Source organism: Amphiura filiformis, chromosome 4, assembly GCF_039555335.1.
Source record: "Amphiura filiformis chromosome 4, Afil_fr2py, whole genome shotgun sequence".
Classification (NCBI taxonomy): Eukaryota; Metazoa; Echinodermata; class Ophiuroidea; order Amphilepidida; family Amphiuridae; genus Amphiura; species Amphiura filiformis.
The window spans coordinates 3,487,114-3,511,808 of record NC_092631.1 but is presented as its reverse complement, the minus strand read 5'-3'; the positions used below and the strand labels follow the sequence as shown (position 1 = coordinate 3,511,808).

The window sequence follows — 24,695 nt, the reverse complement described above, 5'->3', positions numbered from 1 at the left end:
TTACACAGGATTACACAGAAAAACAATTTACACAGGATTACACAGAAAAACAATTTACACAGGATTACACAGAAATGCTGTGTACACAGGATTACACAGAAAAACAATTTACACAGGATTACACAGAAATGCTGTGTACACAGGATTACACAGAAAAACATCCTTGTATTTTTAATTCACCCCAATCCAAATTACACAAAAAAATTCCCCCCTGTATTTTAACTTATCCAAAAAAAAAAAAATGCAGGGAAAAAAAATTACCCATGCATTTTTTTTAACCTCTTCATCAAAATCAATTTTTACTTTTAATATATTATTTCACAAAAATTATCCACAAGACCAAATTTGTCTTGATAATTTTTTAACATAGTCATATCTTTTTTTTTTTTTCAATCGGTGGTTCGCTCGTAACAAACTCAAGAGTCTTTTTCAAAACCTCAAACTCCTCTGTCCTTTCAGGAAAAATCCAAGGTGGTCTTAAACACAATCTCATCCTGTATCTATCCTTATACCACCCAATGTAACACATCAAAAGGTTGATTGCCTGAATTCTTACTTTGTTTCCGTTGTAACCGCTGACAGCAACAAACAGGTTTCCGAGACTAGTACCATTCCACATATAAAAATCTCCTTTGGACGAGTCTTCCAGTTTTTACCAAAAACTTGTCTGCTAAACATGCTAAATATATCCATACAGAAAATACCTTTGATTTGTTACAAAATTGTCAAAATATCGCAGAATATTAAATAACACTGATCAACGCTTGAACAGTTTTATAAAGCATGTCCTTTTCTTTGCACATGATACATAACACAGACCCACTTGCCAGTACTAATGGTGTAACACAAACAACCAGCCTTAGACAAAAGGTTACAGAGGTTAATCTAATCGGCATTTGCTTACAAGCTACTCATTTTCATAAAGAAAACCCCGCCATGGTGTGTTACCATGGAAGGATTTTTTTGGGGTTAAAAACTGCTATGTACAAAGCATAGTACTAGTCTATTTACATGGTAGAGAGTGAATTTAGTTCCTTATTAGTCCTCCTCACCATCTGAACCATTGTTTACATTCTCTTCTATTTGTCGAATATCCGATTCAGCCAACTCTATTTCAGTTTCAGTTGTTGTAAGCTCTTTTATTAACTTTTTTATCCTTTGTTTTTGAAGTTTTCGCTTTTGAATTAGCTTACTTGCTGATTTATCTTCCGTGCTAACTCTATTCGCTTTGCACTTTGACACCTTTGATGCGGCAGCCATATTTGATAAAAACAGGGTAACCTTTTCCATACTTGATTATATTTTATCCGCCTCTAACCCCTTTCAATATTCAATACAATATACACTCAGAGAAATGAGAAAAAAAATCAATTTTATGCTGGAAACAATTTTTTTCAAATCAGTACAATAAAAGTACAACAGACTTTCTATTCAATACTGTGACTGGAAACTCTTGTTAACTTGATATACACAATAAACCCTCAAAAAACGGTAAAAAAAATCAATTTTATGCTAGAAACAATTTTTTTTTCAATCAGTTAATTTTACAGTCAAGTACAATACATGACACAAAAAATTATTACACTTCAAAATTTTCTCACACAGTTATTTTTTTTTTTTTATTTATGTTTAAGCTTAGCAGGAGACATAACCCGCAGATCCATTGTCTGTTACCCACACAATAACATGCAGTAAGACAAAGCGGTTGCGGGAAGAATTAATTTGATATGTCTAACCAGGCGGAAACCTAGCCCAAGGCATTTTGTGGAGTTCAAACTTAATAACGCACATTCCTTTGTTAGCATGTTGCCTGATCAACCCTATTTACACACATTAGGATATTTTTGCAGGGAATTTTTTGTTGTTGATTTTATCCAGTTGCCAGATTTTTTGATACAAATTGGGCAACATACCTAAAGGTATCACACATTCCGATCAGGCATACACATTCCGATCCGACATAATTTTTTGAAAAAATTTTTTTTTTTTTTTGATACTGTTTGAAATGTTTGTGTCGGATTGGAATGTGGAAATGCTAAACAGAGATGGCGCTGTTATTTTTTACTAGTTAATACCAGCTGGGAGAGGGCACGCACTATTTTTAGATTTTTTTTTTTTCCCTAATTTAAAAAATAATTTAAGAAAATTTTGATATAATAAAAAAATCTTATAATAAAAAAAATGGAATCGTTTAAAATTATCGCAATATCGAAAAAAGAAATTACTCTCGAGTCAAAAGTTGAAAACAAGTATTTGTTTGTATTTTACAAGGATCAGTGGATTCAGCTTAGTCATAAGAAAAATCCAGACAAATTTTTTGGTTATTCTACGATAATTAATCGATATGATGGAATTTTGTGTACTGAACTTGGACTGTGTAATCCAGTTAAATATTAGAAAGAGCTATATTTGAGACACAAAGAATCATATATAAAGGCTTCTAAAAATATTATGCTAAAAAGAAAGCAAAAAAAAATCAATTTAGAAAAATAAATATTTTGGTTTAAAAGAATATAATAAAGAATAAAGCTAGAATGCCGGCCGCTCAATTGCTTCTAACCGCTGAAGCAATTTCGCAAGAACTACGCTAGAAATAATGGATATCGAGGATACTCCAGACTAAAAAAGATGATTTGAGAAATTTAATCAGCAAACCTCCTCCGGATTACAAGGCGATCGATGAAGCAAAAAATGAAGAAAGACGGGAAAGAGGAGAGTACACCGTAAAAGAATTACACGCGATTGCAAAAGACGCGGGCCTTCGAGGATACTCGAGACTGAACAAAGATGCTCTCAATGAAAAACTCAAGGAAAATTATATCATTTCCTCTAACAATTTTGACGTTGTGGCACCACCCGCAAACCCTCGCCATCCGCTCAAAACCAAAAAACCGAATCTAATCTTACCAACTTTTTGAAGTGTACAAGATCGAAGGGCGCGATGGTTACGACCCCAACGCATTCTTTGCGACCGTTAAGGCGAGCATCATCAGTCTTTTTAACAACAACAGGCAAAGAAAAATTCACATGGCTCTCAAGTGTTCGTTTGAAAAAGTAAATCAACAAAATGGCGAAATTGATTACATAACCGGTACATTTCGTTCTACCACGGAGGAGATTCTAGCGGGTACGAATCTCGATGATTATTACGAAGATAAGACGGGTGAAATCCTGCAGAACCTAACCGCATTCACGAACAATGGAAGCGGCTGGGTATTCGAGATCATCGTATTCTTAAAAATTCACATGACTAAGTACCAACCGATGCAAGGAGGTACGTACATTCCGCTTCCAAAATTTTTAGCCAACAAGAAAGCGATCATCAATATGCAAAATAAAGACAATCGATGCTTCGTGTACAGTGTCATTCGAGCCATCTATCCAACTGGCGATAATCCGCATCGGGTAGACAAGAACGTTAAGAAAAAAGTCAAAGAGCTCAACTTGAATGGTATCTCTTTTCCTACTCCTATTTCGGATATTCCCAAGTTTGAAAAGAACAATCCCACAATCTCCGTAAATGTAACATTGTACAAACCTAAGGGTACGGACAAAGACACGAAGTACGGTCCCGCCATTGTTCCTTTAGTAATTAGTAAGAACCTCGATCGACCGCAAAAAGTCGATTTGCTTATGATTAATGGAAAAAACTCCGAAGGCGAAGAAACCAGTCACTATACCGTGATTAAGAACATGGGCGGCCTTTTGAGGAAGATAACGACTAAGATGCACGTGCATTACGAGCACTGCAGGAACTGCTTCAAAGGTTACATCTGCAAAGAACGACTAAGGGTACACCAAGATTTATGCCATCGTAATGAGCCCTCGAGAATTACGATGCCAAAAGCTACTGAAGAGGCGGCGATCCTCCAACTCAGTTCTTCAAGAACTTCTTCAAGTCGCAGAGAGTTCCATTCGCCGCTTACGCGGACTTTGAAGCCTTTACGAATCAAATACAAACCTGCGAACCTGAAGTTTCTCGAAATACGACGAAATACCAAAAGCACGAACCTTCGGGCTTTTGCTACTACATCAAGTGTTTCGATGATTCCGTACTCTCAAGAGCCTGTAAGGTATACCAAGCAAAAGCGAAACCGAAGACGATGTCGCGAAGTTTTTGTGAACATGCTCAAGAAGACGTTAAAAAGATCTACAACAGGTTTTACAATCGAAAAAACAATCCTTACATACTCATGGAAAATATGATCATCAGTTCAAGAGCGAAAGCTGTACAAGAAGGCTACGCGATGTCACATTTGTAAGGAACCTCTAACCAAGAAGGACAAGACCGTTAGAGATCACTGCCACTTTACTGGTAAATTCAGAGGAGCCGCTCACAATCGGTGCAATCTCGCCACAGAATGCCGAGTTTTTTCCGGTATTCTTTCACAATCTCGCTGGATACGACTCTCACCTCTTCATCAAAAATCTCGGTAAGACCAAGGGAAAAATAGACTGCATTCCGAACAACGAGGAAAGATTCATCTCCTTTAGCAAAAAAATACCGGTAAATTCCTTCGTTCCTTATAGAAAACCGATAAAGGCTAAACCGAACGAAGTCTGTCATATTTATGAAGAACCGCTAAAACCAAAAGACAAGGTCGAGCCGATGTGTCGATCCGAAGAAAGAACCTTTAGGACCGGCTCACCAAAAGTGCATCGAGCCGGTAGAAGTTAAACACGAGATCAGGTTTCTCGATAGCTTCAAGTTTCTGTCCGCAGGATTGGGTACGCTCGTAAAGAATCTTTTGGATTTTCCGGAAATGACTAAATTTTTCAAAGACGAAAAATTGCAACTTCTTCTGAGAAAAGGGGTGTACCCTTACGATTACGTAGACTCTCTAGAAAAACTTCGAGAGACCGGTCTTCCTCCCAAAGAAGCGTTTTTACTCCAAGCTTAACGACGAGGAACTCTCCGACGAAGATTACCGCACGCTCAAAAGGTCTGGAATACCTTCGAATGAAAACCATGAAGGAGTACCACGATCTGTATCTCAAGACGGACGTTCTCCTTCTAGCCGACGTGTTCGAAAATTTCAGAAAAACCAGTCTGAAAAACTACGAACTGGATCCTTGTTGGTACTACACGGCTCCCGGACTTTCTTACGACGCCATGCTGAAAACGACGGGCGTGCGTCCGGAACTTCTTACCGATTACGACAAGACGCTGTTCTTTGAAAAGAACAAAAAGGGAGGAGTTTCTTCGATACCCACTAGATACGCCAAAGCTAACAACAAGTACATGGGTGACGATTACGATCCGAGCGAGCCCTCCAAGTACTTGGTGTACTTCGACGCGAACAACCTTTACGGATGGGCCATGAGTCAAAAGCTTCCGGTCGGTGGCTTTGAGTGGATGACGTCTAAAGAGCTAGACAATTGGCGCAAAATCCCGTGCACCCTCGAAGTGGATCTGGAATATCCTAAAGAGCTTCACGACCTTCACAACGAGCTTCCTCTAGCTCCGGAAAGAATGATCGTGAACAAAGTGGAAAAGCTAATTCCGAATCTAAACGACAAGAAAAAGTACGTCATCCACCACGTAGCTCTGAAGCAGTGCTTGGAGCTCGGACTCAAACTGACTAAGGTTCACAGAGGGGTAAAATACCGAGAAAAAGCCTTCATGAAATCGTACATCGAGAAGAATACCAGTCTTCAACAAAAGCTACTGACGGATTTTGAGAAGGATCAATTCAAGTTGATGAACAACGCGGTCTTTGGAAAAACGATGGAAAACATTCGAAACAGAGTGGACATTCATCTCGTGACCACCCAAGATGAAGCTCGTAAGTTAACCGCAAAACCTACCTACGATCGATCTACCGGTTTTGACGAAAACCTCGTAGCAGTTCACATGAAGAAGACCTCGCTGTACTTTAACAAGCCGATATATCTCGGAGCGAGCATCCTGGATATCTCGAAGACGAAGATGTACGACTTTCACTATAATTACATCAAGAAAAAGTACGGAAGCAAGGCGAAGCTTTGTATGACAGATACCGACTCGCTACTTTATGAAATCGAGACCGAAGATTTCTACGAGGACATCGCTCCAGACGTGGACCGTTACTTCGACACTTCGAACTACCCGACCGATCATCCGTCGGGAATTCCGACAGGAAAGAACAAGAAAGTTCCCGGCATGTTCAAAGACGAAGCTGGTGGAAAGCAAATCGCTGAATTCGTTGGACTGAGAGCAAAGTTGTACTCTTTTAGAATGCACGAGGGAAACGAAGAAAAGAAGTGCAAAGGCATCAAAAAAGCGGTCGTCGAAAGAAAGATTACCTTCAACAACTACAAGCAATGCGTTATGGACAGAAAACCTCAGAAGAGAAAGATGAATGTGATTAGAAGTTACAGTCACGATATCTACGTTGAGACCGTCAACAAAATCGCGTTAGATGCCAACGATGACAAAAGAGTCATACGCGAAGACGGAATACACACGTACGCGATTGGGCACTACGCCGTAAAACTTGAATAAGAAAGTTTACTTCAAAACTCTGTCGGGTGGCAACTGTGTACCCTTGGGTACTATCATAAGCTCCTGTTTAACAAACGCTCTTTTTGGTGCTCCTTCGACAAATAGTACAAAATTGGATTACCCGGTGTCCTCACGATACTATCAACCGTGTAAGTTTCCAGAGACCAAATGGGATCGGTTACGCGTGCGTCTTTCTCTCACCTCCCTCCAACTCTCCGGGAGCGTAAAGATATCTCAATCTCACGTTATCTGGAATTTCAATCTCATTTTTCAACTTTTGTGGAGCTGAAGGCAACGTTTCAATCTTTTTCTTCTTGATAGCATCAACCGGTTTCATTCCTATCAGCCGAGTCTCTTCGCTGTTCAAAGCTCTGATCACATCCGAAGCCTACCCACCCACTCGGTAGACCTCACATTTTTCTGACCACGAGCTTCCATCAGTATTTCCTCAAGCAGTACTGATGACCAAACAGTCTTTCAGCCAAAGTTCTGTTGAATCTTTCAACAATTGCCTGAGCTCTATGTTGACCAGGCAACCCTCTTCTGATATCGACCTTGTGCTTTTTCATCACTTCGCTCACTTTGCCCATGAATTCTCTTCCAGGATCGACCTGCAGAAGCTTCGCCACTTTAAAACTTCGAGAGTAAATTTTTTCAAATGCCTTAGCCACCTCCCCAGATTCCTTCAAGCTCATAGGCTCAGCTTCCTTGTATCTGCTCGCGACATCCACCACAGTCAACGCGTACTTGTAAAGCTTTTTTCCTTTACTCGGTCTGTCGTGAGGAGAAACAACAAATCGGCTTGATGAACTTTATTAGGTACACTTACGTTAAATTTTGCTCTGGGAATGTACTTGGAGGTGGTAGGTAAATTTGCCACTGAGTCTGCTTTTCCAAAAAATTTCTAGCTTTTTTTTCCGTCACTCCAACCTCTTTCGCCAGCTTGTCTATCGCAGAAACACCCTTCCAATACCCTCTCGGACTGTAGTAAACCTTAGACATTTTAGTTTCAACCATCTTTTATTTTTAGCCTCGATTTAAAAATAAAAACAGTTTAAGAAAATCCCGGCTAATAAAAAACAAACAAAATGGCAAAACAATCAAGCATACTCAATATTGAATTTGAACACTTGTTAGAAGAGCAAAAAGGATCCTCAATTTTGAAATGGGTTGAACTAGAAGAAGGTGAAATTTACAAAATTACCAATTTTGAGATCATGGAAACCAGGGTTGGAAAATCCGAGTTATCACTCTCAGTGATAACACTCGAGTTTGGAGTTGTTCTACCCTAACAAAAAGGCTAGAGAACTTGGACTTGGACTTGGTAAATCAATAGCTTTTGTTAAACCCACGGGCAAAAAAAAAAAGAAAGCAAAACAACCGGAATATGTACCACAGTTTTGACCTTGTAGTAAAAGAGTTGGAATATGATGAAGACTCAGACTAGTCGTACAGTCTACCATAACCAACAAAAATCCCTTTAGACATTCAGTCTAAAGGGATTTTTTATTGATAAAAAATGAAGTGTACGAGTAAATATAAGCGTTGTTTTTGCAAATTGTGTAAAAAGAAAACTCGCCTCCGAAAACAGAACAAAAACCGATTTGCAACCTATACGGTACCGAATTTAATCGGTTGTTTAAAGAACCCGCACGAGTGGAGCAAAGAGTTCCGCCAAAATGTAAAAATTGTAACTCAGAATATATAGTAGACGATGTGTGTTATGATTGTGGTTTAGAAAATGACGCGCGTCTCTTAACGAGAACTCACCCCGAGTTAACATCGACCAAATTCAACAACCGAAAAAATACTGCGAAACCAAGACCTACCAGTTTGAAGAATACATCGAAATCTATCTAGGAAATGTTACGAGTACTTCTGAGATTTTGATCGACGAGTTTGTTACAAAAATGAAGTGTACGAGTAAATACAAGCGCTGTTTTTGCAAATTGTGTAAAAAGAAAACTTGCCTTCGAAAACAGAACAAAAAACCGATTTGTCTATACGGTACTGAATTTAATCAGTTGTTTAAAGTACCCGCGCTAGTGCAAAGCATACCAAATTGTAACTCAAAATACAGTAAAAATGTTACGAGTACTTCTGAGATTTTGATCGACGAGTTTGTTAAAAATTTAAAAAAATAAAAAATGTTCGAGTCCCTGAGTAAAAAAGACTTGTTAAAAGTCTTTAGATCAGACCCAAAAGCCGTTCACAAGATTTACTACGAAATTACGGGTAATTTTCCCGTTGATTTTTGTCACGATCACATTAATTTGTTATGCGATCTTGATAATATACTAAAAATTTATTTACAAAATAAACCCAAGAGAAATAATTTTAATATTCACTACACTCTTTTTTATTTACTCAAACGAAGAAATTATCCCGTAACTCTCGATGATTTTCCAGAGATTAGAGGTTCAGCTCCCACCCAAATACTTTTATCTAAAGTATTTGATAGCAACCACACCGCTTCCGAGCAATCCCAGTCCGAGCAAAGCTAATTCCCCGTTCTGGATCGCTTTTGTTTGATCTTCGTCGAGATACTCTCCATCATAAAGATGTGGTTCGGGTGGAAAAGAATCCATCAAAATTCCCGTTAAATTATAATACTGACTTATTGCGTCATCAACGTCCGAAAAGGTTCTCTCCGCGTGACCCTGTTTTTTTTAATTGATCGTTGATGTAATCTATTCTTGAAAGACGCTCTTGACTCCAAGAATCTCGGTCGTGCTGAAGTTTTTCAAGAGCGAGATTGTGTCTTTTGCTTTCTTTTGAAGTAGTGAAATAGTTGATCAGAAAATTGCTCCCTGAAAATGCAACAGCGTTAGCCACGCTCCACCAATCAAAAATAAGAACTCCGCCATTTTCTCTTTATTTTAAAATTAAAAAATGAATGTTTTGCAGTCGCGTTATAATTTCAGGAAGTGGTTGAAAAAATCACTAATAAGCCATAAAATAGTCGTACCAATTCATACATTGTTCGGTTTTATATTTCAAAAAGACGTCTCTTTTTCCCGTATGGAAAAATAAAACAGCGGGCTCTTCTTTTACTTCTGACGGCATGCGGCTACGATGTATAGAGCCAACCAATTATAACAACAAATTTCATCCTCTACATCAGGAATATCGCCCAAATAAGAGGATCTACCTTTAATCGGTCACCATTGGCGAGGAAGTGCATTCCGGTTTCAACATCGATCTTGGTAACTTTGTAATCTTTGTTCAACTCTAGATCTTCAATTTTCAAAAGTGCCATCCTTTTATTATTAATTAAAAAAAAAACCCTCTTAGCACAAATAGTGTTAAGAGGGTTTTTAATATACCTACCTTGACAGAATGTTTTCCTTGGACTAAGCCATAATTTGATCCGGAAGAATTCCTTGATTCACGAGCCAATCTCTGAGCATCGTGGCGAAAAAGACGCTCAAAGTCAACTTTCCAATATCCTCCGCATCAAGCTGCGAGAGATTAGCCGGCTTCATTTTTAGTATCTTTTTCATAACGAACGAGTTAGCCCATATACCGCGGCTTATCGTTGTTGCGTGATACGCGCCGTTTACGATCATTTTTACGTTTGGATTGGTTTCTGCCATCTTCTTTATTGTAACTAAAAATCATCGAAAGGATCGACTTTTGGTTGATGGTTGACCGCTGTGGTCACGGTGGGTGGGCTTTTAGTCGCACTGTTTAGGTAGAATACCCATATGCCACTATCCTCCAACGGCGACGACCGCTCCTCCAACAAGAACTGGACTTGACAACCAGTTTGACACGGTTGATTTTTCTTTTTGTGTACATGACGTTTCGTCTATGGTGGCCGGGTTCTCCCGTGTTGTTTCCGCTGCTTCATAGGCTTTTAATTTTGCTAATTTTTCTCTGTTTTTACGGCTAATGCCTTTCCAGCGGCAACCCTCTTTGGGTCTTTGACTTTTGCTTGACTCACTTTTGCTATCACCTTTGCCGGCTTCGCAGATGTGGCTGTCGCTGTTGACACTTCCACCTTGGACGGAACGTTTACTGATTTGGTTTCTTGATCACTCATCTTTTATTATTAGAAAAAAATCTGAGCAGCACCTGAGCAGCACCTGAGCAAATTTGCTCAAGTATCTGAGAAGTATCTGAGCAGCACCTGAGCAGCACCTGAGCAAATTTGCTCAAGTATCTGAGAAGTATCTGAGCAGCACCTGAGCAGCACCTGAGCAAATTTGCTCAAGTATCTGAGCAGCACCTGAGCAAATTTGCTCAAGTATCTGAGCAGCACCTGAGCAGCACCTGAGCAGCACCTGAGCAAATTTGCTCAAGTACCATGGGAATCAACCAAAAAAAAAATTCAAGAGGAATAAATACTTCCTCTTGATTTTTTTTGTTTCCAGGATCTCAATCAATCACATCAATACTTGGGGAGTTGTCTACTGTGCACTTCGCTTCTGGTGGAAAGTCAACTTTTTTAACACCGTTGCTAGTTAACAGAATAGCCTCCAACGGAGCTAGCATATGTCCAAAACTATGATACAGCCCACAGGTCCATTTGTTTAAAGCTAAATCAATAAAGGGTCCTTCGTTCAGAGACTCTTCCAGAGCATCGCGATCGGTAATCGCTAAATTTTTTGGAAGGAAGAGTCCGACCAAATTTACGTGCGATAACGAAGTGCTTTTTCATTGACCTGGTTACTATCCCACCCATGTGAGCCTCAGATCTGGCGTGAGAGTCTCATCAGGCTCTTTTGATCAAGCCTCATCGATCTCAGCGGAGGTTATGCTCTTTCCCAAATACTCTTTGCTTTTTCCTGCCTCTGCTACGCCTATCAACCGCTCCCCGCAGCTGTTCCGTTTACCAAACTTCCTCACAGGTTCCTCCCGTGTAGCCGTGCCGTCTAAGGTAGACATTCCGCCTATGGTGGGCAAAACGTCCACGGTCATCGCCTCGTTAACTATATCTTCAATTTCAGTCATGATTTTCTTTATCTTACGGCTAAGATTGCAAAATCACGTCAGCAAGCATTTTTTTTTTTTTTTTATCTGTACTCAAATCCTCTGGGTGGATGTAGAAATAGATTTAATTTTGAATATTGATTTTTTTCTAGTTTTTCATTCAATGCCTCCCTCTTTTCTTTGGGAACTACTTTGTTCTCCTTCATGATGGTGACGAAATCATCTTCATCTTTGCAATAGAAGGTAGACAGCCATTTGACCTGTCTTCTAATGGTTTTGGGAACTGCTACGTAAGCTTGAGTGAGCATCCAAAGAGAGCAGTTATCGTGTCTGCCGGAACAAGCGAGTTTTGTTAGAACGCTTCTTTTTTGTCGATTCCTTCTTCGGCTATGCTATCGTCGATCAGAAACAGAACCTGGGAGTCATCCATTTTCCGATAGTTTCCCAAAATACCTTGATCGCTAATTGAAATTGATCGTCTTTGTTAGGAAACCATTCTTCCGGATCGATCATAAATACTTGGTAGGGATTATCGAAGATCCACTGCCTACTGCGGTAAGTCAATTATTAACCCAGTTCGGACAGATGATCACTATGTGCGAAAAATCCGCGATATTCGTTTTCTAATAGATTTAAAACATGCTCGGTGTTGCCGGACATGGTTTCGCCTGAGATTATCGCCGAGTGCGCGTGTTTTGGAAACATCTTTTATTCTACCATAGGCAGAATGTCTAGTAGTTCACACTCTGCAATTTTCCGGCTTCGATATTCACCCGTGCATCCTGTATGTAGTACACGTAAGCGTTCAACGCTCCTGCTGTCTCGGCTTCTTTTTCGATCTCGATCTGAATACTCTGACTAGCTCCTTCAATTTTCCTACCAGATCCATGCAACGTGTCATCATCCGTGGTTCTCATGTCTAACCAGAGTCCATACTTGGTCGTGAGATAATCTCGCCTCCTCACATCAGCCAATCCCGCTTCCTTGATTACGTGTGGAACCGTTCTGAATTTTCCCTCCGCGAAGTGCTTTTGAATTTCTTTGAAGTGATGGTGAGACAGCATCCCAGAGGAGTACAGCTGATTTGGAACACCATCGAGCGTTGTTGAAACTTTCTTGATCTTTGGGTTGTAGAACTTTTCGGTATTTCGAGCGTAATTGGCTCCTCCTCCATCCGCAGCTGGGTCTACGAAGAGAATCAGAATACCTTTCATGGACTTTGCTCGCGGTGCTAGAGCGATATTCCAGACGGTGTCTGACTTGTTAGCGACTCTTTGCTGTGTCTGATGACTCTGTCGCATATAACAACGCTTTTTCCATTCACCCTTTTCCTAAGAGTCATCGCTAGCTCAGGATCATTGACTACATCAAACTCAAGGGTAATATCTGAGATGGAATAGCTGGCTGCTGTATCCGTGGACACCACGACTTTTCCGTAATTGTTGAGCGTCAGCTCGTAACTCAGCCTGTCCTTCATCTCGTACTGAAAATATGGATTATGAGAATTCAGCATCTCAAAGTCTAGAGGGATACAAAACATGTTGTCACCGAAGGACTTTCCTTCAGCGATATCCTTGGCATCTGCACCTTTGTCACCAGCGTCGATTCTTATTTTTCGACCTGCCGCAGACTGGATACCCTGATCAGAGGCGTTCTCTCTTTCCTCGCTTCGTCTTCCAGAGATCTTGGTAGCAAAGGAATATATCAGCATCGTTCAGAGTAAAGATACTCTGTCCTTCCAATTTAACCTCAATTTTGACACTATCGCTCTTCCAAGATTATTTACGATAGTCCTGTTAAGATCTTGATTTCCACCAGAGGCGGAATTTAGAGCAATCTTAAACCAAAGAAGACTCGTTCCAGGGTATATTACGTCATCTTTTCCAAGACCAGGAAATCTCACCGTGAGAATTCCGGATTGGTCGATGGTACGCGGAACGTGCGGATTGCGAATACTACGTCTATCGCCTTTAACTCCTCGCGCTTTGCGAAGTTGTCGGTATGGGTCCAATTTATTTCCGTATTCAGTCGACATCTTTTATTTATACGTAAAATAAAAAACCAAAAGATGGCAGATTTTAATCCTGTAGAAGACATTCAGATGGATGACTTCAAAGAATATAAAGCTACGGTCGAAGACGTAACGGGAGCAGGTGGTGGTACACCGGCTGAGACTGATTTTGGTGGTGGACAGATAAAAACAGAGGTTGAGGTGCACTCCCAGAGACGTAGAGGAAGCGTTGAATGGGAAGGCAATGACCTCAATGACGATACTATCAATACCACAAAAGTTTAACTCAACGACTTAATGCTCTTCAGCGGTGACGAAAGTATTCGCTCTGGAATTCCAGAACCTCCAAAAGAGATTCTAAAAATACAAAGAGATCTTAATGTAAAACTTTCCGTACCTTGGAAAGAGTATGTAAAACAAAAATTAAAACAAAGATTTGAACTCGATAAAAAAAATGTTAAGAGAAAAGGAGACACATTTCGAAGGGTACAAAATGGTTTATTGAAAAAGATACTATTTTTATTGAATATGAAGGTAGAAAAACCAGATTGACTCATATAGGAAAGCCGCAAAAATTTTTATCTCTTGGCACTATTAAATCACAATATATCGGTAAAGGAGCTACTACATTTATAAGAGAAACCCTAGGTGTAAAGGATTTCATTAGCAGTGATAAAAAAACACAACAACTAGCCAAACAGGTTGAAAGTAGTATCAGTCAAGCAATCAATACCCCCACTGGGCCTTCCACCCAGGGTGGAGCACGTAAAAATCCGTTTGCAAAATCGGTTCAACAATCAGATGAATTGGGTGAACAGTTAGTTAGGGATCCCATTGCAAACCAAGAGGAAATCAGTAATTTTTGAATGAAGAAGGACAACTAAAAAGCTGTCCGACGCTTACAACCATCTTGTCAAAAGAAGGGGTGAAAAAGTCACCGAACTAAAAACTTGAAATCCAAAGGTGATCGTACAGTTAGTTTCGTTAATCCAACATACTGAAGGTGAGGAAGAAGAACCTCTATTACCAGTAAGCGAAGAAGACGCTGAAAGAGCTAGAGAACTGGAAACAGAAATTGAGGATTTTGACAAAGCTATTGCTGACCAAGACATCAAGGTCAAAAATTCGTTTCATCGTTTAAGAGATTCTATCAAAATTTTATCGATAGCGATGGCTCTTTGCGTGAACAAGTTAGCACGTTATTTCGACGAGAGGGGGTTACTATTGTATCAATCATAACCGCAATTGGTATGACAATTGCTACCGTTGTTGAGGGAATACTCATAGCAACCAAATCAGCAATTTCAGCCGTCCTCCCGCACCTAAGCCTGTGCCTCCAAAACCAAAGCCTCCAGGACCAGACCGGGTCCAGGACCAAAGCCACCAGTGCCTCCAAAGCCAAAAACGTGGACCGATTGGATTAAGGATCAGCTCAAGAAAATAGCCAATCTCCTTTTAAAACTTGGAGACAAAGCTTTGATCGCACTTCCAGGGATCATCGGGGCTGTTGTGAATTTTTGTCTCAAAGCTGCAGGGTCTGTTGCTGGATTTCTAGCTGATCACATATGGACATTAGCTTTGGGTGTTGGAATTTTGTTGTACACTACAGTTATAGAATTTGTCAAAAAGAAGTAAAAAAAAATCTTCTTACTAGAATTTTAGTGAGAAGACTTTTTTGTGTGTGTCCAACTTATTTTTTTAAACCCAAAAAAATAAGAAAATTGCAGCGGCTGCCAAAAATAGAGAAAGCTTTTTTTCATCATGCGTTAGTAGAAGGTCTTCAGTTAAGGGCGGACTTTCAACCTCCTCTACCATAAGTGAACTTTCAACCCCTTCAGCCAAAGATGGACTTTTAACCGTTTCAAACAACGGACTTTCCTCAGGAGCACTGTCTTCAACATTCGGTCGAGAGTCGGTGTTTACGTCTGAGTTTAGCCCTATCTGCATGTCATCCGTGGCGATTTGGATGAAATTGTTGTATCCGTTCACGGATCCCACGAGGATTTCCATGTTGCTCGGGAGCAGGTAAAGTCCGTGACCCACGACAAAATCCAGTTTGCTTTGAGCGTACTGAAGAGTTCTCTGGTATCTGTCGATCGAGTCCGGAAAATCCACGACCGAGTTGATCACATCCTCGACGTTTGCTAGAAATTGTTTCTGAGCGTCGAACGCCTTGCCGGAACGCAGGATGCTGGATCTGGCTTGAGCTTGGGATCCGAGAATTGCCCACGTGTAAGTTCGGATGCTGTCGTTGATTCTCGAAACTCCCGCGCGTGTGAAACCCTCGTTCCAAGTGTCTGCCACGAAACTGCCGATAGCAGCCATGGCATCTCCTTTCCGAATGGATCTGTCCGTTAAACCCGGATCGTGATCGAATAATTGTTCGAGATACGTGATTTTATACGTCCTATCCCTGTCATTAGCAATAAAATTTACGTGACCGGGTACAAAAACGTTCCACTTGTCAATGTTTATATTTTTTGCAATTTCTACCTTACTGTCATATTTCAGTCTAACATCGCGGTAGTATTTTCTTGTAAAATAAACGGTACCTACCCCATTCCACGGGTCGTATTTTTGCCTCCAGTTGTCCCTGTTGCTAACTCCGAATTCGTTGCAAATTCTTTCGTAAGCGTGGGTGTCGATCCCGTTGTTCAGAGGATTGAAGGATTCCTCCGAGGGTAGTGGACAGGACATTTCCGACAGGATTCTTCTGATCTGATAATATGCGTGAAATCTGAACACGGATCGAATCATCGGATCTTTGTGACTGAGAAGTTCTTTGGACACCCGCATCCTGACGTGGCGCACCAGACCGCAAAGTTCAGCTGGTTTTGCCAAAATTGCATCTGGTTGGAGAGCCAGTCATCGTACACCTCTTTTTCCGTGACTCTCGGAAGTTTGTACTTTTGCCACAAACTTGGAAATCTTACGTAAAATTTTCCTTTTTGCTGACTTGAATTTCTTGATTTACAAGACTGAAACCGTCGTCGGTTCGAATACTCCTCCGGTTCTCATTTTATTAAAAGATAAAAGAAAAAATGTTTGTCACAATTACCGGCACCGGCAAAGGAAAACCTTATCGCCCGTTGCAAAGTATAGACAATAACGGTAAAAACTTAAAAATTGGAATCAAAAGGATCTCGCGTCGAGGAGGATGGTGCAAAGTCGAAGAGGAACTAGAGTGGAGGTACACTCAAGGAGGGCAGGGACCTGAAGAAGCGATAAAAATAAGCCCGGGCTGTATAATTTTGACCAGCTCGTAAAAGAATTTACGAGTCAAATCGACGGTTTCAATTGAAGTCGACGACCGCGATGGAAAACTCAACATGAGAATTCGCGAGCAGTATCAGATTTGGTTTCGGACCGCGTTAGAAATGTTCGGATTGACGACGAAGGGTGGCTAGCAGATGGTGAATACACGGGAGATCGGGCGATAGAATTTTTACCTCAAAGAATTCTCGTGTACCTGAATCAGCTGTCAACCACGGACAATCTCGTGAGACAACGACAACGTTCTGCAGGGAGGTCGAGTTCTTGGGTCCTTCGATCTCACAAACGCCGCGTTCGGGGAATACTTCGGTTCGACCTACGAAAAGCCGAGCTTCAAAAAACTACAAAACGGAACCATCCACGAGCTCGACTTCAACTTCAAAGTAGAATGGAAAAATTCTTGAGAAAGCTCAATAATCACGATCAACCGCTGGATTTGGAATTTGAAATCCGATAAAATAAAAGAAAGAATGTCTATCCGGGGACCAACGATCAAAAAAAATCAACGTCAATAGCTGACGAAGATGTTGATCTTTCCGCGTCGTCAAAAAAACTGGAGCGCGAATGACCGGAAGGATTAACATGGGAGGGAAAAAAATAACGGGGTTGATGAATCCAACCGACCCTCAAGATGCAGCTACTATGGGTTCCGTGACCAGCCTAACCTCATGGTTAAACAACAGAAAAGTTTCAAGGATGGTGACTCGATGACGGCGAACTCGCTATGAGCGGCAATAGAGTCACGGGTCTCGAACTCCCACGGACAACGAGGGCGCTGTGACAAAAGAATACGTGAGACCTGCAAATTGGACACGAGCACGATACCAGCTTGCATGTTTTGGGGAGATTCATGGTATGGATGAACGAAGACGGAACGCACTATGTTTCCATCCGAGCCAAAAAAACATCGACTTGGAGAGAGACAAGTTGATCGAAATTAAAAACGGAATGAACAACACTTTCAACGCTAGGCCTATGCAAATTGGCATCACTGCTGGGTTTACTGAATTTGCGAATCCGGAAAAGATTTGACCCCATGCGACTCACTAGACCTTTAGAAATTTTCTTCAACAACCCACATTTTATTGTTCAGCCTTGGAACCTCTCTTTTTCAGTAAAATCGGGAGTGAACCCGCCGAACGCCCCAGCAAACGCTTGTTCTTTGACGTTTCAGTCTAATGTGAATTTCTTCATGTACCTAAATATTACTTGGACCGACGACTCGATATCGTTCAAAGTGTTAAATAACGCAGCGCAAAACCCTCTTTTCCGCATCCGTTCAAACGGACACTACTATTATGCATCATGTCTCGATCGAGTACGTTGAAAATAAGCTTTGCTTTTGGATCAACGGGGTTTCAGCAGATGTCTACAGAACTCAAGCCCTGGTAAGTCTCCTTGGAATCAACATGAATTTTGAGCAACTGGGAATACTTAGCTTCTACGAAAAAAATTTAACCAAGCAAGAAATCATACAGCATTTTGTTGAAAACCACGTTTTAAACTTTACGGATGATGAAGTTCTAATTGACTAATTAAATAAAAGGATGAAAAAACATACAAAACAACAAATATACCCTGATCTTCCACAAGGAGAGGATCAGGGAGTTCAATTCGACTAAGTAAGATATCCGAAATCCGACTCCCTCGAAAAGGAAGTTGACCAAAGAGATCAACTAAGGAGAAAATACAAAACAGTTTGGAATGTGTTTTACAACACGGCTCAAGTAGCAGGACTCAATGCAGTTGGAAGCGGAACGGAGCTGTCGGAACTCTGGCCACGGGTGTTGGAGCTTTCGTAAGCATTCCTCTCGGAGGAATAGCAATTTTTGGAGGTGTTCTTAGTGGAGCATGCGTGGCTCTCGGAAAAGCAACGATGAAGAAGGTCGAAAAGCACGAAAAGTGTCAAAAGAACCGCAGAGTCCAGTTTGAACACGGTGAATGATCTGGTGTCTAGAGCTCTTGAAGATGGGGTTGTGAGCAATGAGGATTTCCATCACATTCTGCGGAAATGGAAAACTACCGAGGTCACAAGGCTGGAATCAAGCACAGAACCAGAGCGGATCTAATTGAACTTACGACTGATAGAGAACGTGAAATTCGCAGAGGCAGAACAGGCTGGACTGGAAAGAGGAAAAAAAGAAGCTTTGGAGAGTCTCCGAAGTACATTGAATCCGTAGAAAATAAAAAATTAGAAATCAAATTTGTTTTGTATAAATAAAAATAAAATGGATCTTCCAAATCTAACGGATGACAACTGGGTTAAGAACCTAAAAGCGTACGGAGAGTATCGGAAAGAAATGTGGGATGATGAAGGAAAACCATGCGGCGTTTGGAGATGGTACTATGACGAGGAAAAACAAAAATGAAGGCTGAGATGGTGTTTGATGATAATTATCCCACGTACATGACGTGTTGGTACAAAAACGGATTAGTAAAAGCTGAAGGTAAATACAAAGACGGCGCACCTAGAGAACCGTGGGAATTTTGTGCTGGACGGATCCTTTAGTTACTGGATACGTCGCATTTGTAGTAACCTACGTTATGACAACCATTTTAAACCGGTTGTAGTAAACTACAACAAAAAACCTCTTGTGATGAATAATCACAAGAGGTTTTTTTTATTTCTGCACGACCTACTCATTCCGTCTTTTTAGCATCGTTGTAGGCTTTCAAAATTTTTGTCATACGCTTGGCTTCCATCCTAATTCTTCTCTCGGGAGAATCCAAAAGAGTGCTCGTGAGAATCCAAAATGCTACGATCATCTTTATTTTAATAAAAAAATGGCAGATTCGATTTATTTTGAGCTCGCTGATGATGAAATATTCCAAAAACTGGAAGACTCGTCCAAAGGAGATTTTTATATGTGGAATGGTACTAGTCTCGAAACCTGTTTGTTGCTGTCAGCGGTTACAACGGAAACAAAGTAAGAATTCAGGCAATCAACCTTTTGATGTGTTACATTGGGTGGTATAAGGATAGATACAGGATGAGATTGTGTTTAAGACCACCTTGGATTTTTCCTGAAAGGACAGAGGAGTTCGAGGTTTTAAAAAAGACTCTTGAGTTTGTTACTGAATCGAACCACCGATTGAAAAAAAAGATATGACTATGTTAAAAAATTATCAAGACAAATTTGGTCTTGTGGATAATTTTTGTGAAATAATATATTAAAAGTAAAAATTGATTTTGATGAAGAGGTTAAAAAAAATGCATGGGTAATTTTTTTTCCCTGCATTTTTTTTTTTTTGGATAAGTTAAAATACAGGGGGAATTTTTTGTGTAATTTGGATTGGGGTGAATTAAAAATACAAGGATGTTTTTCTGTGTAATCCTGTGTACACAGCATTTCTGTGTAATCCTGTGTAAATTGTTTTTCTGTGTAATCCTGTGTACACAGCATTTCTGTGTAATCCTGTGTAAATTGTTTTTCTGTGTAATCCTGTGTAAATTGTTTTTCTGTGTAATCCTGTGTAAATTGTTTTTTTCTGTGTAATCCTGTGTAAATTGTTTTTCTGTGTAATCCTGTGTAAATTGTTTTTCTGTGTAATCCTGTGTAAATTGTTTTTCTGTGTAATCCTGTGTAAATTGTTTTTCTGTGTAATCCTGTGTAAATTGTTTTCTGTGTAATCCTGTGTAAATTGTTTTTCTGTGTAATCCTGTGTAAATTGTTTTTCTGTGTAATCCTGTGTAAATTGTTTTTCTGTGTAATCCTGTGTTGTTATTTTTGAACACTTTACAGGGAAGAATACAGGGAAGCTTAGGGTAAAATAATGCAGGGTAATTACAGGGTAAAAAAGGTTTTTTGTGTATTTTTTGTGATAAGTAATTTTTTTTTGACTTTTACAGGGTAAAACACAGAAAGAGTTCCAGGATGCCTAATTAATAACTACTTAACGCTATGGTAAATCTGACATAGTGGTTTGTCATACATGGTGATCAAAATAGTACCGCCTGCATTTATTTGCAAAAGCCCAACATCAACTTTAATTTCATACAACCCTCTGAGAAACATTCAACCTGAATCTTCCACAGAGGGAGGGTGAGTTTCAAATGGAGCTGTCTTATATATTGATTCCATTTGATTTCCCTGTGGAAGATATTTCCCAAATCTTCTTCAGGGGAAGTGTGACTTTGAAATGGATTAGCCCAATGCAAACAAGCACACACATCAAATCTAATTGTGTACCAGGTGCATGCTGAAATATCCAGAGGCACTCTATTTTGTGACAGAGTTGGTACTCATTGGGTATAATCTCTTTGGGTGTAATGAAGCAGTTAAAATATTGATAAGGGTTTGGTTTTAAGATAAATGCAAGTTTCTAATCTTAATTGCATGATTGATTGAATCAATGATATAACACATTAAAGAAATTGTAATGCAGTTTCACAATTTTTTTATTTGATATCAAATGTGAATTGCAGGCACATTTTTATGCATGTCATTCACTCAACTTCAGTTTTAATGCACTTACAATATTAGTGTTTTAAACAATTAACATAATATGGATGAAACTGCAGTCAAAGACTGTATAGAAGATACGGCTGTTGTCAAGTAGTACTTTCATTGTCGACAATCATCAAGATCCAAATTCCACAAGTTGTTGACAAAGCATGTGTCAAAATATTAAGTTCTTAGTAAAAGTACAATAATTTGCATTAATGGACGGGCATGGTCATCAATATTTTTGCCAATGATGAGTTTATTTTTTATTTTCAATTTGGATACTTCATTAGTCTTCAATTGTTAACTGGATTCACAAAATTGAAGATTCACAAAGTTGACCTCAATTTACTTAAAATCAATTGAGTCACAATTTAATGTACTAGATAGAGCTGGCTCAAGCTTACCTGGACCACACCTCCTTGAATGGTGACCTTGTAACACATCCTCTTGTCGATCTATTGGGCAGTCTCAGAGGGTGTCGGATGGCACTGAGCCAGTACTAAGTTGTACTTACATTGCAGAAGTTTTACCTTTTGTAATATGGATGCTTGTTTTGTTTATCTTTTCAGCCAGCTACCTGTTTCAAATGCCGTAAAGCTCTTCCGAGATGTTCCCTGTGCCTTATGAATATGGGTACTATGTCAGGTCTCAAGCATGTGCTTCCTCCTATTAGTAAAGATCGTACAATGTCTCCACCAGGTATGTATGAGCTAAGCAAAAACACAAGTTTATGTCTTGTGTGGTGCTGGTATATTTCATTTTTATGAGCAGAATAAAGAAAGTGTCCTAATTCTTCAAAGATAAACAATCACACCGAACGGTGTGTCCAGAAATGATGCATGGGACCCTATGTGGTCAGAAAGTGGCCTCTTTAAACAGTGAATGTTTAGTTATCTTTAACGTACGCCAATAGACCATTTCATATCGAGATCGGAAGAGTTTGGAAAACTGCACTATTTATTCAGTAAACTAGGGGGTCAAATTGTACCCAAACTGGCACACAAGAAATGTGATGAATTACGGCACCCTTTTGTGCGAAATACAGCTCTTTAAGCCAATGTGAACATGGGGTCATCGCGAGAAATATTTTCCTAGCATATTGAGCTAACACCTCAGCTACTTGGTTTTTCACAATAAGATACCAATGGAAAGAAATGATCAAATGTTCACCATTTTTCGTCAGTTAAATTTTTTTACATAACATTTTTTTATGCATAACCAAGTCAGTCTCTTCCACAAGACATACTACCACACGCTTGATTGCACAAAGAGTATCCATGGCAAAAGTACCTCTCTCATCCATAATTGACCGGTGAAAGTTCATCATAGTTTATGATGCCTGTTACACATTGGAACTTTGCACTGTACTTGATGCTGAAGAGGTACTTTTACGCATGCACGATAGGGGAAATTATTTCATGCTTCGGTTTTATCGGAATGACTCAGTTTGAAAAGGTCTATATATAGAGAATATGTCACCGATAACTCCAGCAGCATTACACAGTAATACAGTATATGGCTTTGGGTGGATACAGGCTTGAGTTAAGACTAAAGAAATGCAGACAAAATAACATTTTTAAGCAAATAAATACAGATGACAATTTTTATTGAAGATTTTTTCTCATACATTTTGTTTACAAGCAATATGAAATCACTAAATATCCTGTGACAACTATTCAATAATTTTCCTAAAACTATACATTTTCATATCTCAGGTGACAGGAAAGAAAAAACCCTGTTTTACAGGCCCGACCGACCCAAATTTAGTGTTTTGGGATTTTATTTTTTTACTTTTTGCTAAAATCATGTAAAATCAGCCGTTTTGGGGCTAAAATTGATTGATTTTGCCTGACATTTTGCAAAAACATCAAAGATTTTGCCAATTTTTCAAGCTTTCTGTGATATTTTAGGGTCATTTTAACCTCCAGGGAAAAGAAATCATGACCACCCGACCCTACTTGAAAAGTCCACCCGCCCGTAAAACAGGGTTTTTTTTTGTTGCCTAACCTTTTTTTAGTTTTCTTGACCAGCAGTTTCCCTCATTGGGATGTTCTCTGCTTGACCTCTGTGTTTACAACATGGCCATTTTTCTTTGTTAAATAAAAGTCCTGCAAATGTATACAGAAATGGATTGAGTGTAGAATTGATGGGTAACACAAATGTTGCTATCCAGGCATAAGCTGTAGGACTGACTTCAACTGCGCCAGCCTGGACAAGGATCGATACAATCCCAATGGGTACCCAGCAACAAAGGTCTGTGAGGACAAGAAGAGACATTTTCATAGCCATGCGCATTTCTTCCTTTGATTGGCGAGTACGTCCGCAATCTCTGCTAGTTTTTCTAGCAGTGATGAAAATGTTCATGTAACACAAACCCACTACCAAGAAACAGACAAGGTTGAGCCCAGTAAACATGGCAGTGGATAGGTACATGGACACTTCGCTATTTACTAGTGTATTTCTTGTTTTGTGGTCTGAGCTAGGAATGCTTCCATAATCGCCGATTTCAATGTTATCCTCAATAACAACAAAACTGTCATTATAAAGTTTGAGTTTCGAAATGGGAAGACCCACACAAACCTCTGAATTTCTGTAAAAATCAGAATCTATGCCTGATAGTACAAAGGAAGCAATGCAGAAAGTGAGGGCAACCAACCAGATCATGCCAACTAGCGCACGAGCTAGTGTTGTACCCAGGCGTCGACCACCGAATGGGTACTTAATGCCCAGAAACCTGTCTATGCTTATAAGTGTTATAAAGAAAGCCGAAGCCTCACTAGATAATACAGATGAGGCCCCTGCAAATCTGCACAGCACACTTCTGCGCCAGGTTTCGGAATTAGATGGGAAAAAGTCTGCATAATACGCATCTACTGAAAGCAAAATGATAAGGTATATGCACATAGTGAGATCAGATATGGAGAGGTTTGTGATGAGAAGAAACTGGACCTTGTTACTTTCCCGCCTATGCTTAAATCTGGTGGAAAGCGCATACATATTTCCAAAGATTCCACAAATACTCATAAACCACATGACAATTCGAAGGAAGTTAAATGTCAACATACGCTCACATGTTAGGAATGGAGAGGGTGGTTCATCATTTACACACTGGACAGATGATGCATAACAACATATTGCAGCTGTGGTGACTAACAAGGTTGTTTCATTATTCAAGCCTGAAAATGCTTCACTGTGTATCCACAGCAGCGGGTTAGCTCTAATATTTACTCTTCTCAAAGAAGTACACTTTGACAATATTGGAATTTGATTCAAATAATTATGAGATAAGTTTAGAATCTGTAAATGAATGAGACTATCAAAAATGTTCTTGGGAAGATAATGAAGCTGGTTATGTTGAAGTCTCAGATCTATGAGACTAGTTTGATTTTGAAATGTGTCGGGATGTATAAAGCTTAGCTTGTTATTGTTTAACCACAGAGTTTGTAGGCTTCTCAATGTTCCAAGAGATTTGATGACTAGCTCATTTAATGAAGTGTTTGATAGCTTTAATGCCTCCAGACTATCCAGTCCTGCAAACACAGCA

General features: G+C 39.7%; 1 protein-coding gene across 1 annotated transcript in view; it reads left to right on the top strand.

Moving 5' to 3' along the window:
- LOC140149629 (GATOR2 complex protein MIOS-like) overlaps window positions 1-24,695 on the top strand; it is a 59,999-nt gene that overhangs the window by 25,322 nt on the left and 9,982 nt on the right. The window contains exon 20 of the mRNA XM_072171709.1: window positions 21,721-21,850. Coding sequence (XP_072027810.1) covers window positions 21,721-21,850 — 130 coding nt within the window. The remainder of the gene's footprint in view (window positions 1-21,720; window positions 21,851-24,695) is intronic.